The 16821-nt window shown below is 37.5% G+C and overlaps 1 protein-coding gene across 9 annotated transcripts in view; it reads left to right on the top strand.

Annotated features, from left to right (window-relative positions):
- Window positions 1-16821, top strand: part of ITGA4 (integrin subunit alpha 4) — a 337984-nt gene that overhangs the window by 306423 nt on the left and 14740 nt on the right. For all 9 annotated transcript variants that reach the window (XM_036318670.1, XM_036318673.1, XM_036318671.1 and 6 more), the window contains 2 exons: window positions 4735-4884; window positions 7325-7401. In XM_036318670.1, the coding sequence (XP_036174563.1) occupies window positions 4735-4884; window positions 7325-7401 (227 nt within the window). The remainder of the gene's footprint in view (window positions 1-4734; window positions 4885-7324; window positions 7402-16821) is intronic.

Raw genomic sequence — 16821 nt, 5'->3', positions numbered from 1 at the left:
ATAATTATGCCAAGCTTTAATTTTTTGCTTCTAGAGCCATAAAATTTGATTTTTAGGAAAGTAGAACCTAGAAGTTAAGTTGAGAGTTCATAAAAAGTTTCTGTGATATTAGAGAAATGATTCATTTTTATACCTTCAAGTGTTTTATCTACTGAAATTCTCTTCTACTAGAGATCTCTTTTCCCTCAATGAAAATGTTTTCCCATCCATATAAATATATGAAATGAGTTTTTGTCTTTGCTGTGTTCAAATATACAACTTTATTAGATCTTAAAGATGTATTAGGACAAGGGATGATTTTTTAGATTGTTTTGATTTAGAGAAACCTGAGGGATAATTGCAGCAATTTTTGGAAGTATTGGAGCAGCCATGGAAGTGAAATGCCCCTTGAGGTTTTCCTAGATGGCATTTCTTCATTGAATTTGATGGAATCTCTGCATCAAAATATTGATTGATGTTTGAGAGGAGTAAAAGGGTGCTACATTGGGATAACAAGGAAGTAACAGGATTCACTTCCTGCCAACGTAGTATTTCCAATAAAAACTAGAAATAGGTAGCTTAGTCAGACCAGGAATGCCTATGGGTATCCAGAGAGCCAATGCGTACAGTGGCATTAGCATGTTCTGTAAAAATTAAATCAACCTACCTACTACCTGTTTAGTGAATTCGTTCATTCTTCTCTTTCCCTTATTTTTCCTAATTTCTAGATTTTTAAATTTCTGAAATAAAGGAATTTTGTTATGTAGCTCTGTGGGTGATTTCTAAAGCCCATCTTGTTCGATAATAATGTCAAGGAAATGAATGAGTATTTGATTTGATTTATTTTTAATTTGTATTTTACATATTATATTTGCTTATATAAGCACATAGTTTAATGAAGTGCCATTTGCTCCAAAACAGTTATATTTTAAGCACAGCACACTATGGACCAATCCGTATATGCATACATTTCTGTTCAAAATTTAAGTGCAAGCAACCTATATAACTATACTCACATTATACTATTCTAGAAGTGAATTGATTATCCCAGCATATATTATTCTTTGATAGATTGTAAGGTCTTTGAAAACATAATGTTATCTTATGCGTGTTTGTATTCCTTTTAGAACTAACACATTACATAAGGCAGAAAATCAATATTTGATCAATATATGGGTAATGTCTTCTGTGTGCTATTTAAAGAATTCTGTGAGGGAAAACCTGAGCATGTTCTACTGATAAAATGGTTAGGACAACTGTGTTGTGGATGTTGTTTTGTTTTTTCAGGAAATTGTAGTGCTGGATGTTTGATAGTTTTCTGCCTCCTGATTCAACCTTACTAGATAAAGTGATTATAATTACACATGGTCTTACTGGCTTAGGTTCCAATCTATGCCTCAGTTTTACCTTTTCCCTCTCCAACCTTTTACCAACATTAGTACTAGAGGAGCATTTAAAAAAAAAACTCAACCCCTAGCCCATTTGGCTCCATAGATATAGCATCAGCCTGTGGACTGAAGGGTCCCAGGTTCGATTCCTGTCAAAGGCATACGCTCGGGTTGTGGGCTCGATCCCCAGTAAGGGGTGTGCAAAAGGTAGCCCATCAATGATTCTCTCATCATTTATGTTTTTATCTCTCTCTCCCACTCCCTTCCTTTCTGAAATTAATTTAAAAAATATAAAAAAAGAAAACAAACCTCACACCACCCTAGCCAGTTTGGCTCAGTGGATAGAGCATTGGCCTGTGGACAGAGGGTCCCATGTTCGATTCTGGCTCAGTTGCAGGGTTGCAGGCTCTTCCCCAGCCCGGGCCCTGGTCGGGGATCGAGCAGGAGGCAACCAATCAATGTGTTTCTCTCACATTGATGTTTCTCTCTGTCTTTCCCTCTGTCTTCCACTCTCTCTAAAAATCAATGGAAAAATATTCTCGGGTGAGAATTAAAAATAGTAATAAAAATAAATTTAAAAACCTCAAACCAAAAACTTGATCATATTCTTGCTCAAAATTCTTCTGTGTAAGAACCTTCCTATCCACTTTCAAGTATAGATTGGGTGGCCCTCCTTCTTCTGTACTTGTGTATGCATATGTCACCACACTCATCTCCCATACTGTGTGGATTTACAGGTTATAGACTGTGACATAGGAATTGCCTTTCAGTTTTATGTCCTCAAAGCCTGTGTTGTGCACAGAAGATCTTATGAATAGATATCTTCAAATGCTGATACCTCAATGTCATTTTTCATTAAGTAATATTTTATAGATATTTCTGGCCCCTTTAAATAAATTCCTTCACTACATAAACACAATAGGAGGGCATGGGCCTACAGCTCAGTTTTTAAGTTGGGCATAGATACAAATGTTCATGAAAGTCAAATAAGGAGGAGGACTTTGTATAATTTCAAGCATGTGGTCATTTGCATGCTTGTGGGTGCCCTATTTTATGAAATTGTCCATAAAAATGTGGCATGGAATCTTCATTATTTTTGGTAGAGATAGCACATACCCATCCAAATTAAAAATTTTAAGCAAATCTCCGTTTTTCCTTCTAAATAGTCACTTTAAGACATTTTTGATATTATAGCATTTGTCCTTAGGCAGAGCTGTTAAAGTTAAATAAGTGTGAATGTCTGTCAAGTACAGTTCTTGCAAGAGTACATGTACATTTTATATATTGTGAGAAAAGCATAATTAATAGCTAATTAGGATAATGAAAGTAATATACACCAGATGTAGAGAAGACCTTGTGGAAAATTAGTATGAATTAGGTAACATGTGATTTGGTCAAAGTAAGCTTGTTGAGAAAAATTAAAACAGTGGACATGTGGAGGGGCAATCAGTGGCTGTCTAGCTCCTACACCTCAGGGATAATTTAATCAAGTTTGCTATTGTAATACTCAGGGCTTCAAGCTGTTCCATTTTCACAAGTTGAGAACTTGGGATTTGGGCCTTGATTTGCAGCATTCCTATATGGTCAAGATTTCATGTCGAGATGATCACTTAATAAAATCATCGCCATGTATAAGATTAGAAAAGTAATGAGAGCTCTTAAGTACTCTGATTCATGCTCCAAATCTTCCAGGAACCACTTAATTAATGCAAGTCTAATACTTGTTATGTAACTCATTTTCTTTTTAATGTTTATTGGTTGTCAGTAATCTAATTTTCTTTTTTTCTTATTCCTTCTAAATGTTTACCAGAATTTCCTATTATAAGAAATTAAAATTCAGGAAGTCCTTGTTGGCTTATATAGCTACATTTTGAAAGCAACGTGCACATAGATAATGTCTAACCTCTGTTGACACCTTAATAACTGCCAGGTATTGTGCTCAGTGTTTTATGTACATTATACCATTGAATCCTTACAACAACAAGGTGTAGGTATCATCACTATCATCATTATTGTTATTCCCATTTTCAAATGAGGTAGCTGAGCCACAGAGAGATTAAGTAATTTGCCTAAGGTTACGTAGATAATAAGTGATAAACCTGAGATTGAACCCCAGTAGTCTGCCTCTAGACCACTTGCTTTTCATGTTTTTATTGCTGTTTCTCTTTTTCTCCTTCTCTCCCTCCCTCCATATATTGATAATGTCCTGACTAGTGAGAAAGAGGAAAAATTACATAAAGACATAGAATAGATGTAGTTTTTTTTATCATTACATAAAGACATACGATAGATGTAGTTTTCCATGTGATATGTGTATTCCTTTTCATTGATGGTGTCAAGTTACTATAGATGTAATTAGTACAACATTAATCAGTATGATAGGGTGTTGTTTTATTATCCATTAGAGATTATTAATTTATGAGCTTTGAAAATAATTTGTTTTTTGTTTTTTAGTTATTTTACTTTTTGTTTGGTTTTGCTTTTGCTTTTGCTTTTGCTTTTAGACAGTGATATTTAAGTCATATTCCTATCCTGGGGTATCTATAGATAAATAGAAAACTCGCCCATTGCATTACTCACTAGAAAGGCTGTCAATTACAACTAAAAATTAGTAAGATACTAACTTTATAAGAATGCATACAGAATATAATGGATTCCAAATGGGCTACAATTTCTGTGTAATTGATAAATAAACTCAAGAGTTCTTTTCTTGTCAAGTGTGAAAACAATAATACTAGAAAAGTTATAAAACAACTAGCAAAAAGATTCAGTTCAGTGAATAGGATAAAATATTGAATATAAAAAACAAGCAACTTTGCCGTTAGAAAGGATAATTGGAAAGATCCATAAAAGGATATGTTTCATAATAAATATCAAAGCAAATGAATCAAATTATGTAAAAATACACTGAAAGATCTAAAAGGAAAACTTGAATAAATTGAGAGACTATATTTTTACAATTCTATTAGAGGGCAATGTTAAATAGAATAAAATGTTCATTAGTACTTTGAAATGATCTACAATGAGTTTATAATGAAAAATGCTATGTTATAAAGTCAAGTTATAAAAAGTATGCATAGAAAATACCATGGAAGAAAATATGCTCAATGTAGACCTTTATATATTGTTAGATGGTTATAGTTTTTTATTTTTATGCTATTTTTGGTTTTTTTTCCTAAACACATGAATGTTTTTGTAATGTGAAAAACATAGACATTCACATTTTTTAAAAATAATTTAGATTAAAAGATAAGATTTTTTTTACTTCCATGTGTTGTGTTTGGCCTTATGCAAGAAAGGAAGAGCTATTTTTTAAATTTACATTCTTCTCTTTATTTTTAATTCATATGGTTTTAAATTTCCTTAGAAAGATGTGCGAGACATCCTCAATCCAATTCAGATTGTAGCTGCTTACCACCTTGGGCATAATATCACCAGTAAACGAAGTATAAAGGAATTCCCACCACTCCAGCCAATTCTTCAGCAGAAGAAAGAAAAAGACATAATTGAAAAAACAGTAAGAATATTTTCTTTTATTCAAAAATTGTGACATGTAACTAAAAATTGTTTTTTTGAAGTATTACATAATTCTAGGAAAATGAACTCTAATTTTTTTTAAATTGTATAAAACTTGTATAAAAAGATTTATGGTATGTCTTGTTTTTCATTTTCATTTTCATTTTTATTTTTTACATTTCCTTCAGGATATTGAACTGGATATTTTAAAATGTGCATTTAGTCATAGCAGTGGTTTCTCATCCTATCTAATAAAGGGCTAATATGCAAATCAACCAGCAGAATGACTGGTCGCTATGACGCACACTGACCACCAGGGGTCAGACCTCAATAGAGGAGCTGTCCCCTGGTGCTCAGTGCACTCCCACAGCAGGAGCACTGCTCAGCCAGAAGCAAGAGCAGCAGTGGTGGAGCGGGCCTAAGCCAGCAGTCGGACATCCCCCGAGGGCTCCCGGACTGCAAGAGGGTGCAGGCTGGGCTGAAGGATGAGCGCCCCCCACCCCAAGTACATGACTTTCATGCATCAGGTCTCTAGTATACTACATAAAATGTTAATTTTCTCTCTTGATGTCTTGCCAGGAAAGAAAGTATATTACTAGAGAGCACTCATAGTGGGAGTGAGTTGCGTTCATGAGTTGGTTATTCTGTGTCATCATGTGTGTTTAGTTTATCTTTCTCTTTTTCTGTCTCTTCTCTCTCATTTGTGTCTCCCTCTCACTCACCCCACCCATGAATCACTCATGTCTTTATTAGTCTAATTCCCTTGCTAGGTTTTACTCATTTATAGGCATATGTATTTATGTTACACAATAGTTTCTCTTTTAAAATTTAGCTGCTTTCCAGCCCCATTCCAGCACTGACTGCATTTTGGGATGGATCCTGCATTCTAACCAGTGAACTGCTTTTTCCAGTTTATCTCAAAATACATCAGATTCACTGACTGAGTGTTTGTTTCTGGGAGTCCAGTTGTTCCTAACTTTTCTATCCGACGACACAAAGACATAGTCAACAGGGTGTTTGGGGACATGGTAAAAACATTCATTAAAATGTTCGCTAATGGCACACAGAATGTAAAAGATAAAAGAGACGTTTCACAGCCTGCGGACTGAAGGGTCCCAGGTTCGATTCCGGTCAAGGGCATGTACCTTGGTTGCGGGCACAACACCAGTAGGGGGTGTGCAAGAGGCAGCTGATTGATGTTTCTCTCTCATCGATGTTTCTAACTCTTTATCCCCCTCTCCCTTTCTCTCTGTAAAAAAATCAATAAAATATATATATTTTTTAAAAAGGGACGTTTTAAGGTCTAGTTCATTTCCTGTCCCAACAAAATTGCCCTAAGTCACTTTGATATTTGAGCTTACAATCACCAATGTCTAGTCTCCAATATTAGATTGAATAAAGATAATAGCTTAAGAGCAAATTTTCTTTATACCCATATATAAAAACATTTCTGGAAGTTAGTTTTTTCAGTCTTCTGTTTGACTTCACTTTTCAATAGCAAGTACCTTTAAATGCGTTTTATTGTAAGTGCACAAGCCAAAACCTAAACAGTTTGTAGTTATAATAATTAACATTTTGACTCTTAGAACAACCTGTTTTATAAATAAGTGATAGAAAAAATCGTATTTACCTAATCATTTAGAGAAAGATTGACACTCTCCTTGTGCTCCCCCTGTACAGGCAGTCTGTGATCTGACATGCAATTTGACAACACTCTAGTCCTTTGCCATTTCATGTACCTGGCTCATTTCTCTGAGTTTCCAGATTTCTTTCTTTTCTGCATCTCATTGTTTTTCACCTTTGCCTCTCATTTTTCTTCCCCCCACCCCTCCCTGCTCTTTCCATGTTTTCTCTTTGTCTAACTTTTTAAACTCGGGTCTTCCGTGTACCTTATAGTATCTCCTGGTCCTATTAACACGCTCAGAGGTATGATATGCTATCATTTACTTTTGTTCAGTGTGTTCTTAAAGTGAAATTTCTAAATTTCTACAATTCGTTGTTTTCAACAAACATAAAATCGCTGCAAAATTAAGTGCCAGGCTCATACATAGTAAGTGGAATCAAAGCATCAGGAAATTGAGAGGAACCTGACAAAGAACATCTCGGCAGCATGGGTTTTAAATACTTACATAGGTTACCACCAAAGTTTGGTTTAAAATTTTTCTTACAACTATTATGAAAGAAAAACATCCTTTTTCCCACCTAACACATTTAGGTTTTAAATTTGCCTATTAGAAGAACTTTGTTCTTTTAGCCCAATAATTATTTTTCATTTAAACCTACTAATTCTCATATCGAACTCCTCATAAAATGATAAAACGAGTTATCAATCTGATTAATTTTATTCTTCTCATGTATCATAGATGTCTGTCTTTAAAAAAAAACAGAAATATGCCTACTAACTGAACTAACAATAAAATACTGTCATATTTTATTTCCAGATAAACTTTGCAAGGTTTTGTGCCCATGAAAATTGTTCTGCTGATTTACAAGTGTCTGGGAAAATTGGATTTTTGAAGTAAGTCTAGTTTACTCTTTGTTATTCATCAAGATGGGATCATGGGTGTGCATGTGATTTTCAAAGAGTAAATGCCTAAGAACTAATACTTGGGGGTTAGCAGCATGTAAAGAACTGGAAAAGAACAAGATCCAACTGAGAGAGATTATCACTTTTCGAAAGAACAAGAATATGTGAACACCAAGGCTTTATGAAGCATGTCTTAATCTTTTGTAGGTAACTAAAGAGATAGTTTAGGATTTGACTGTGGTCAAGTCATCCGCATTAGAATTTTAGTTGTGTTTTAGACATTTGTCAGTGCCTCTTACTACTAGAGTTTTGATGGCAAAATGAGCTAACCTTCACTACATGATGCTTCTTAGTTTTGTGTCACTCAGAAAAATGATTACATAATTCAGACTGGTATATAAAACAAAGAAATTCCTAAATATATAGGACACCTTTGAGAGGGAATAAACCATCTTGTTCTTCTAAATTCACAGAAGGGGAAACAGTCAGAAGAAAACTTATGCAATGTGCTTAGAATAGTAGCTAACATGTAGAGAACACTAGATAAATGTTGACTGCTGTCATTATTTTATTATGGGAAATAAACCATTATAATTTTGTCATGTTAGATCCCCTATGTTGAAATTATTTTGCATATCAGAGGGCAGACATGAAAATGAGGATCAGGGATAGAATGCACGGCGCAGGTTGAGGGATGACGATGTATGGGAAATGAAGGAGGAGAAAGAGGCATCAGTGACAGGACAGAAAAAATGGGAAATTATATTGGGAGGTAAGTCTACAAAGGCAGCACATTTAATGGGGGCATGTTGAATTTGGTGGGACTTCAGCTCTCCGGGAATACTGTGAAGTGCTCTACACATTCCTGACTTGTGAGAATGCTTGGGGGTGGAGGAGGTGAAATGTGCACTTCACAGAGAAAGAACTGAAGATTAACTCTTGGGGGGACAGTTTTATTTAAAGAGCTTAACACAAATAGAGAGTCCCTGTAGGAGACTGAAGAGAACTGAGAGGAAAACGGAGTGCACTGTGAAATAGCCAATATAAAAAGAGGGACTTCATATTGTAAAATTTTGTGGAGAGACCAGATAGCATAATGACTGAGAAAGCTCATGGGAGTTGGCATTTAAAATGTGACTTGTGGAAAAAATATCACTGGCAATTTGTAAGATGGAAATTTCAGTGCAGTAGTAGCTGAATGACAGGGTAAGTGCTTAGGGAAGAAAATATACTAGGAACAAGTGGCTTTCTCATGTTATTTCATCATGCAGAGGCAGGGAAAGAAAGAAATTGGAGAATTTTTCTACTTAAATCCAGGGGGGCACTTTTTGTACCTATTTGAACTCTCTGAAGCATTTAACAGCTTTTCACTTCCTCCTTTGAATGTCTTTTGCTTTAATTTCCATGATGACACCCTACTCCCTTCTCCTTTTCTAGCCTCTCCTCAATTGTCTTTGGAGATATTTGATTTTGGCTCTATTGATTCCCCAATGGTTTTCTCACCCCTTTCTCACACTCCCATATTTTCCCTGGCTATCTTACCTACAACTGTGACCTCATCTGGTCTGCCTACACTGCGAATGCCCAAATCAGTGTCTCTGAGTTCCACACCCACACATCCAGTTGTCTATTGGGCATGTCCTCTGTAGCTCAATCTGCATTCTTCCCCCTTTCTTAACCCTACTATTCATTAAGTTAGTAAGTCCTATAATAACCACATAGATGTTATTGGTGGTTTGTTTGTTTTTTTGTTTTTTTCATCATAATTCTCTGCCTCTACTACTATTGCTTCATGCCAAGCTTTGAATATTCTACATAGCTCACAGGCTTTCCTGCTTTCTCAACTGCTGGTCTCCTATTTTAACATTATTTTAATCCCTCTACCATGATGTTTCCAGAGTGAGCTTTCTCACATACACCTCTGATAACAGTGCTTCACTGGTTCATTATAACCTAAACTCTAACCTCCTTACTGTTTTCTCACCAACTCCCTGGGACTTAGAGTTGCTTGGCCACACCATGCTCTCCTGAACTCTGAATGGTTTCACTTCTTGGTTTCACTTCTCCAACGTATCTACTTGGTTAATTTTTATTTATCTTGAAAATCTCAGCTGTTTCCTAGGTGAAGTCCCTTTTGTCTCCAGGTACATAAACCTAAGTCCTCCTGTGCCCCTAGTCCCACTGCACTTGCCACTCACTACCATTACTGTCTGTCTCCACGCCATCCTGGAAGCTGCTTCAAGGCAGGTTCCTGTCCTTTCATCTTTGTGTTGACTTTGCCCAAAACAATATCTGGAACACTGTCAGTGACTAATAGGAGTTTGCTGAGAATGGAACAAGGTTCTAAAAAAACAACAGTATATAATGAGATCGACTCAAGTGGAGGAGTTAGCTTTAGGAAGAAATTAAAATTGTCCTTGTCTTGAGCTGAACAGGTATGAAAAGATGTTTGACATTGATTAAGAAACTCAGTGTGGAAGGAAATAAAATGTAGAGAATTCATGGATGGCCAGAATACAAAAAAGTAGGCTCATCTATGGAAAGTGGGGGTCTTTAGGATAGATTTGGGAACGTGAAAGGCATGGGGGGAAAAGCTCAAAATAGCTGTTATGATAAATGGGATAAGAAGTCAACTAGGAATGAGTGAAAAGGTTCAGAAACAGTGTTGAGTATCCTGCTGGGTAGGAACACATATGGCAGAGAATAAATTAATTCTTTTCACTTAAGCAATGCCAGTATAGCCTTGAGCATCCACAATTGAGGGCCAAGAAGCCCTAACCTATTTGATGAATAATTGGACTTTATACTTAATTATCCAGATTGGCTGTTCTTCTAGTCCAAAAACAGTGACTACTAACTACTTTGCATCCCAGCATGTAGTGTGGTGCCTTTGTTGAAGTATTAGCTGAAAAATGTATAACCTTCCCATTTGTGTATTTATTTTCTTCCTAAAATGTTTAGTGTTCTTAGTGTTTTGCTGCCATGGGCCTTTGATAAGTAGAGTTGTGTATGGGAAAGCTTATCTCAGCTACAAATAGTAGGGTTTTATTTTCTTAAATCAGAAACTCCCACTGTCACCTTTGTCATCTTTCATTGCAATCCCTCTGACCTATTAGAAAATGGGACATTAAAATTTGTACAAAAATTTACCAAGAATGCTTCTTTTCGGAATAATGAAAATACATCTTGAATTAAGAGGTCAAATATTAATATAACCAAATTGTTATTTTTTATTCATTATGTATTTTTTCACAATAAGCTATTACATTATGGTTAATTTGCATCATTAATTTGAAATGATACTATTTCTTAACATCTAAATATCAAGTCCATTATAATTTTAAATGGCAGGCAACTGAGGGTACAGCCATGTTTCTCAAGCTGTGGCCTTTGAGTCACTTTTACGAGAATCACTTAGAAATGCAGGTTTCCTAGACCACCAGACCATCCAAATTAGAAGCGATGGGGACCAGGCCAGAAATGTTGTTTATTAAAGGGGCTCCAAGGGTTTCTTATTATACTAAGATCTGAGAACCAATGTGGTAGTGGTGATGGAGAGTTTCAGGTTTGAAATCAAACCTGGTTCAAGTTCTGTATCTACCCTCTGCTAGCTGTAGAGAAGCCTTTCAAACTCTATAAACCTCTTTCTTGATAAGGAGGTAAAATAGTCCCTACTCTGTGAAAGGTGTTTTAAAGATAAATAAGGCAGTAATGCAGGCCCAGGTGCATAGCACAAAACCTGCTATGCATGAAGCTTTCATAAAAGTTATTTTTGATAAATTACAGTTAGAATACTTATAGATTATAATAAAGTTTTAGTTTGGCCATAAAATGGAATGTTGCCATTGAAGTCTAAACATTTTCTGTATATATATATATATATATATATATATATATATATATATACTAGTTATTTGTCCAGAGTTTGTCTCTTATGTCCCCAGAATGCTGCTGACTATGACTGGGTCAGTAGTTTTCAGTTTTATGAGATTTGAAGTGGCAGGAATGCCGGTGTGAACTATAAGCCCTGCATCATTTGCATCAATTAGGAGAGTTCCAGGTGATTTCTACTTGGGAAATGATAACTTATTTAAGAAATTCTCTTATGAAAACTCTTCTAATCAATTTTTTTAGGCCTACAGTAAAAGATTCTGACAAACTGTTTTGCATCTTTAGTAAATTATACTCTATCAGACAAATGGATGCCTGTCTCACTTAGGTGTTCCATCTCCCTTCTCTGTAATAGTAGGCAAATTGTGACCATATGTTCTATGCATTCTCCTGCCCATAACTCTACTGGCACTAACGGTATTTATGTGCCCCAGAGCTACACACCCGCTTTAGGTAAACGCATTTACTCGGTAAAGAACATGCGTGGCTGAAGGCTGCAGTAATAGACTGCCAACAGCAAACTAAATAGTGCTTAGTGTTTTCATTAAGTTGAGGCTTTCTCCTGACTGACTACACTCTCAGGAGAATAAATCATATTCAAGTGGACTTACTGACTGCAAAACGAAGATGAACAAATATGACTATCACGATTACAAATATAACAGCCGGTGTTAGTCATCACAGAGGTAGTTTGAAATCAAGTCCTGCATATAGATTCTGACGTAAATGCTAGTTCTCTTCTGTTCCTCAGTCACGCGTCCCGCGCGAGTGAAACAATGGCTTTCACACCCTTTAGGAATGCCTTTAACTGCAAGGAACAGAATACTTGAGCAATAGGGGCTTTTAAATAAAGGCATTTAATTATTGTAGCAGGGTTAGTGAGCACCTCCCAAACCCTGAACATTCCTGGTTATCTTCCCAGTTCTCTTGGCTTTTCCCTCGCGGTCACTAGATGGCTGCAGCAGCACCAAGGTTCCCAGCAAGAAAAAAAGGGACAAGAGCAAAATTCCGTGTCCTCTTGAAGCTGCCTTTCCAGGAAGGGCAGTGCCTGAGCCGACTTATTCTGATCAGCCAGACCTGTATCACACACTCAACCCTGGGCCCATCGTGGAGTCATTGTGATCAGATTAGTGCGATCATAATTCATTCCCTGAAGGTGAACTAGGGGCTTGTCGTCTGCGGTATCGAGGGAATGCTGCCCAATGCTGGGTCTGTCAACCGCTAAATAGGGCAATCTGTTGACTAGACAGCAGACAGTTGTCAACATCAGCCATGAAGCTGAAAGAGCTAGTCTAACAAACGTGTCCATTTTTGAAATGGAGAGAGTAGGAATATACAGGGTGGGCAAAAGTAGGTCTACAGTTGTTCGTATAGAAAAAGGCATGCAGGATATGACTGTTACGATAGCTTTATTAACTCTGTGTTTCATGTACTCACAACTGTAAGCCTCCCTTTATCCACCCCTGTGTGCCTCACAGAGGTTGGGGAAGATGAATTATATGCTTTGTACACGAAAACATGCTATTTCCTAGTTCAATCTTCTAATCCAGTGCAGCCAGCTGTACTCCTCTAGACTTCAATGAATTTGCCTTTATTCAATAAAATCTTCTTAAATGTTGGGTAACTGATATATTCCAATAAACAAGAATTTTCCAGTATTTTTCCCCCTGAAGTCAGTAAAATTTTAAAAAATAGTTGTCTTTACTTGGACCTACAAGCCACCTGCAGCAGGCTACATGTTGTCAAATAAGTGACTCATGCATCTTGACACAGGTACATATCAGCTTACATTATACTTTATCCTACCATCTTAAAAAAAGTTAGCCGGGAAGGCACTAATTTGTGTTATCTAGGCAAAGTACATTCATTAGACTAAGACTTGGGGAGCATTTCTTGCAAAATAAAACAATGTCATTCACTCAATAAAAACATAGTGCTTGGTGCTAAAATACATCATTTTCCTATTTTTCCTCTCTCACTTATTAAGTTGTGATTCTCTATGTACACAGTACCTTGATTTGTTTAAATTCCATGGATTTTAGGCTGCTTGGTAAATTTCAAGTCTGCATTATGCGTGTTCTAATGAAAAATGAACTCCGATTTCTGGGGAGAGCTCTGGTGCAGCCTTGTCGCACTTGCAGATGCGCACCTGGTCCTTTGTCATGTCTCCCGTACAAAGCTGGTGGGTATCATTCCGACGGCACCTTGTTAACGAATCAAGATACAGTATGATGTATATTTTAACAAAAAGAGTAGAATCGTAATTATGACTATGTGACAAAATAGCTTAAAAATGGAAACTAAACCAGGAGTCTGGCTGCTGAAATGTGAACATTGTGTTTCTCTTTAATTTGCTGTTGTCTGGGAACCTGGCTGTTTATGCAATGCTTTCACCTTCTGTTGCTTGTCTAAGTGCCAGCTCCTTTCCCAAAGGTGTTCGGTGACTAATGCTTTGGTTACGTGCCAGAATATTTTACAAACGTCTATTTCTAGGCAGCTCCTCTTCAAGTCTTAATTAAACTTGAATGTCAAGCTGAAGTTCACTTTTAGAACCGCCCAGGCTCCCTCCGTTGTAACGTGATTAGAGAACAGTGGGGGAATGCAGGACGGCCATGTTCCTGCGCATTTCTTCTCTGCCCGTTAGCACGGTGCCACCAAGCAGATGCGTGCTTATGTAACACGGTTTACCACACAGGAATGGGTGAATCACCGCCCTGCTCTAAAACACGCCATCACGGAGTCAAATTGTTCCACCCTGAAAAGGTTTAGAATGACGGCTTTGTCAGTCATTGCACATCCTTCCCAGCTTCTCGGACCCAGGGGTCAGGAGCTGGAGAGGCTGCACGTGGGCACGTTCTTCATTCCTTTCTCCTCGATGCCTCCAGGACCAGCCAAGGAACTGTGAGGCCTAGAGAGGCATTTTCTCTAATCCTGTATCCCAGGCTGTTTGAAGTGAGCCTCTATGGTTGTCAGAATAACACAGAATAGATTTTAAATACAGTGATATTATTTTGTATGCTTATTAATGACACTTATCCATCAGACTGCTCTATGGCAGAAGCTGGCACACTTTTTCCGTAAAGGGACAGATAGTGGCTGTTTTAGGCTTTGTGGGATGGAGATCTCGCTCAGCTACTCAACTCTGCTGGCATCCGTCGTGTAAAAGCGGCCACAGATGAACGAGCGTGGCTGTGTTCCATGGAGCCGCTATTTACCAAACCAGGCAGAGGTCTGAACGGGGCCTTCTGGCGGCAGTTTTTGAACCCCTGCTCTATAGTATGCTTGCTTTTTGTATGAGAGTTCTGTAGCATATCTTTATTTTTGGTTACTTAAATATAGTTCCTTATAGTATATTTTGTTACTTAAATATAGTTAGTATAATTTAAGCTGGTTGCTAAAATAAGCCAAGATGTAGCATTTTAAGGAATTAATTCTGGGTTACAAACCATAAGGGTCTGCTCTTAGGGAGACCCAACAGAATTACATAGATATGTTCACCAAGAGACTGTAATCGAGCCAAACTAGAAATTGCTGGATAGTTGAATGGATAAATACAATGTGAATGCATAAGTAAAATGTTGTATATTTACAAAATGGAATATATATATCACAGAGGCCCGGTGCACAAAAATCTGTGCACTCAGGTGGGTCCCTCAGCCCGGCCTGTGCCCTCTCGCAGTCTGGGGCCGCTCAGGGGCCCCTTCCCCTGGCTGCTGGCACCAGTTTTCCTCCGGCGCCCGGAACCCAGGCCTTCACTCTTCGCCGGGAGGGGCCGGTGTGGCGGGTGAGAGGCTTAGCTCTTCACATGCCCCACTCAGGCCCCGGGGGCGTGGCGGAGGCCAGCGCAGGGGGCTTCCCTCTTTGCTCTTCACTCGCCACACCGGCCTTCACTCGCTGCTCCTGCCAGGGGCCAGCCAGCTTCGCTCCATTGCTTGGCGCCTACGTATGCAAATTAACCGCCATCTTTGTTGGCAGTTAATTTGCATATCGCCCTGATTAGCCAATGGGTAGCATAGCGAAGGTATGGTCAATTACCCTTTTTGTCTTTTATTAGATAGGATATATATATACATATATAGATAATCAATGAGAATAAACAATTCACAAGTCAATGTAGATTAATTTTACAAACAAACTTTTAAGAAGGCCTGATTATTTAAAATTTGAGTAAAGAAAAATTACATACATTATGAATTCACTGATGTGAAATATAAAAGTGGGCAAAGCCAGTCTGTACTGGTAAAAGCAAGGCAATAGGTGGGGGAAGTAACTGGAGGGAAGTGCTTATTTCTGATGAGACTGGTAATACCTTTCTCTTTATCTGTGTGCTGGTTTCATGTCTGTATTTAGTCTGTAAAAATTAATTGGGCTGCAACTTGGAATATGTGCATTTTGCTATGTGTATGTTCTACCTTGATAAGTTTAAAACAGGAAAAAATCAAGATAAGAGGGGAAGACCTTTTACTAGTAGGTATTAAGTAAACGGTTCCATTTCTTAGAGTTATACTAAAGGTATAAAAGTGGAGAAATGTGCCCCAAATTACAATTTTGTTTTCATTCTGAAGTTCATGGGAATTAATAATTAACTCCTCAAAACTTTACACTTTAGTATTGATGCTGCCATTAATTTCTTGGTCAATTGAGTAGTTGTGAATGCAGGGTACAGGTCACATGAATGTAGTATAGAAGATGCTTACTTTCTTAAGGAAACTTTCTAAACTTTAAAGTGCTAAGTGAATATTTTACCTTTTGTGTAGTTATGATTATTGTCATCTGGTCTCTTGCTTTGGGTCATACCCTTCTCTGGTTGAACTACTATTTCTAAATTCTTGGATATCTAGGGACATCTGTCTTTAAGGAAAGCTTATAGAATCATAGTGTAGCAAAAGTCTTCTTTAGCATTCAGCTCTTCTCAGTCTCTCATTGGTAAAGAGAATGGGCTGTGTAAGCGAAGAGATTTGCATTTGCTTTGAAACTTTTTAGCTGTGAGAGACCTTGAATAAGTTCTTTAAGCCTCTAGTTCCTCATCTATAAATGTGTTGCTCTGAGGATTCCATGACCCACATCTTCAATGAATAGTAGTTATTATTACAGGTGACGTGATTGAGGCTTAAAAATGTTAATTACACCACCCTCCTCCAGAAGAACGGGGGCCAGAGCCAGAAGTTGATCTCGCTCACGTGTCTAGATTTGGGGCAATCTTCTCTTTCCAGGTCACAGCACAGTGAAGCACTTCTACACGTCTGTTAATTTGGTCTCATTATCCATAGAAGAGACCAGCCTGTCTTATGAAATGGATTCTACTCTACAGATCTCAGTTGGATTCACGTGCTGAGAATAGCCGTCCTTTCTCAGGCCGTGCTCACTTCCACCAAAACATGTTGTATTTTGGTGGCAATACTCTCCGTTCTCCTTTTCTTCCAGTTACCCCCACTCCCCCCTTCGGTTTGGGCAGCAGCTAATTCAATGTCTATTCAAGAATAAAGGAAGATAGGAAAAACATACTTTGCTTTTAGAAAT

Source organism: Myotis myotis, unplaced genomic scaffold (assembly GCF_014108235.1).
Source record: "Myotis myotis isolate mMyoMyo1 unplaced genomic scaffold, mMyoMyo1.p scaffold_m19_p_8, whole genome shotgun sequence".
Classification (NCBI taxonomy): Eukaryota; Metazoa; Chordata; class Mammalia; order Chiroptera; family Vespertilionidae; genus Myotis; species Myotis myotis.
Note: the sequence above shows the minus strand (reverse complement) of the source record. Positions and strands in the feature narration are given on the sequence as shown.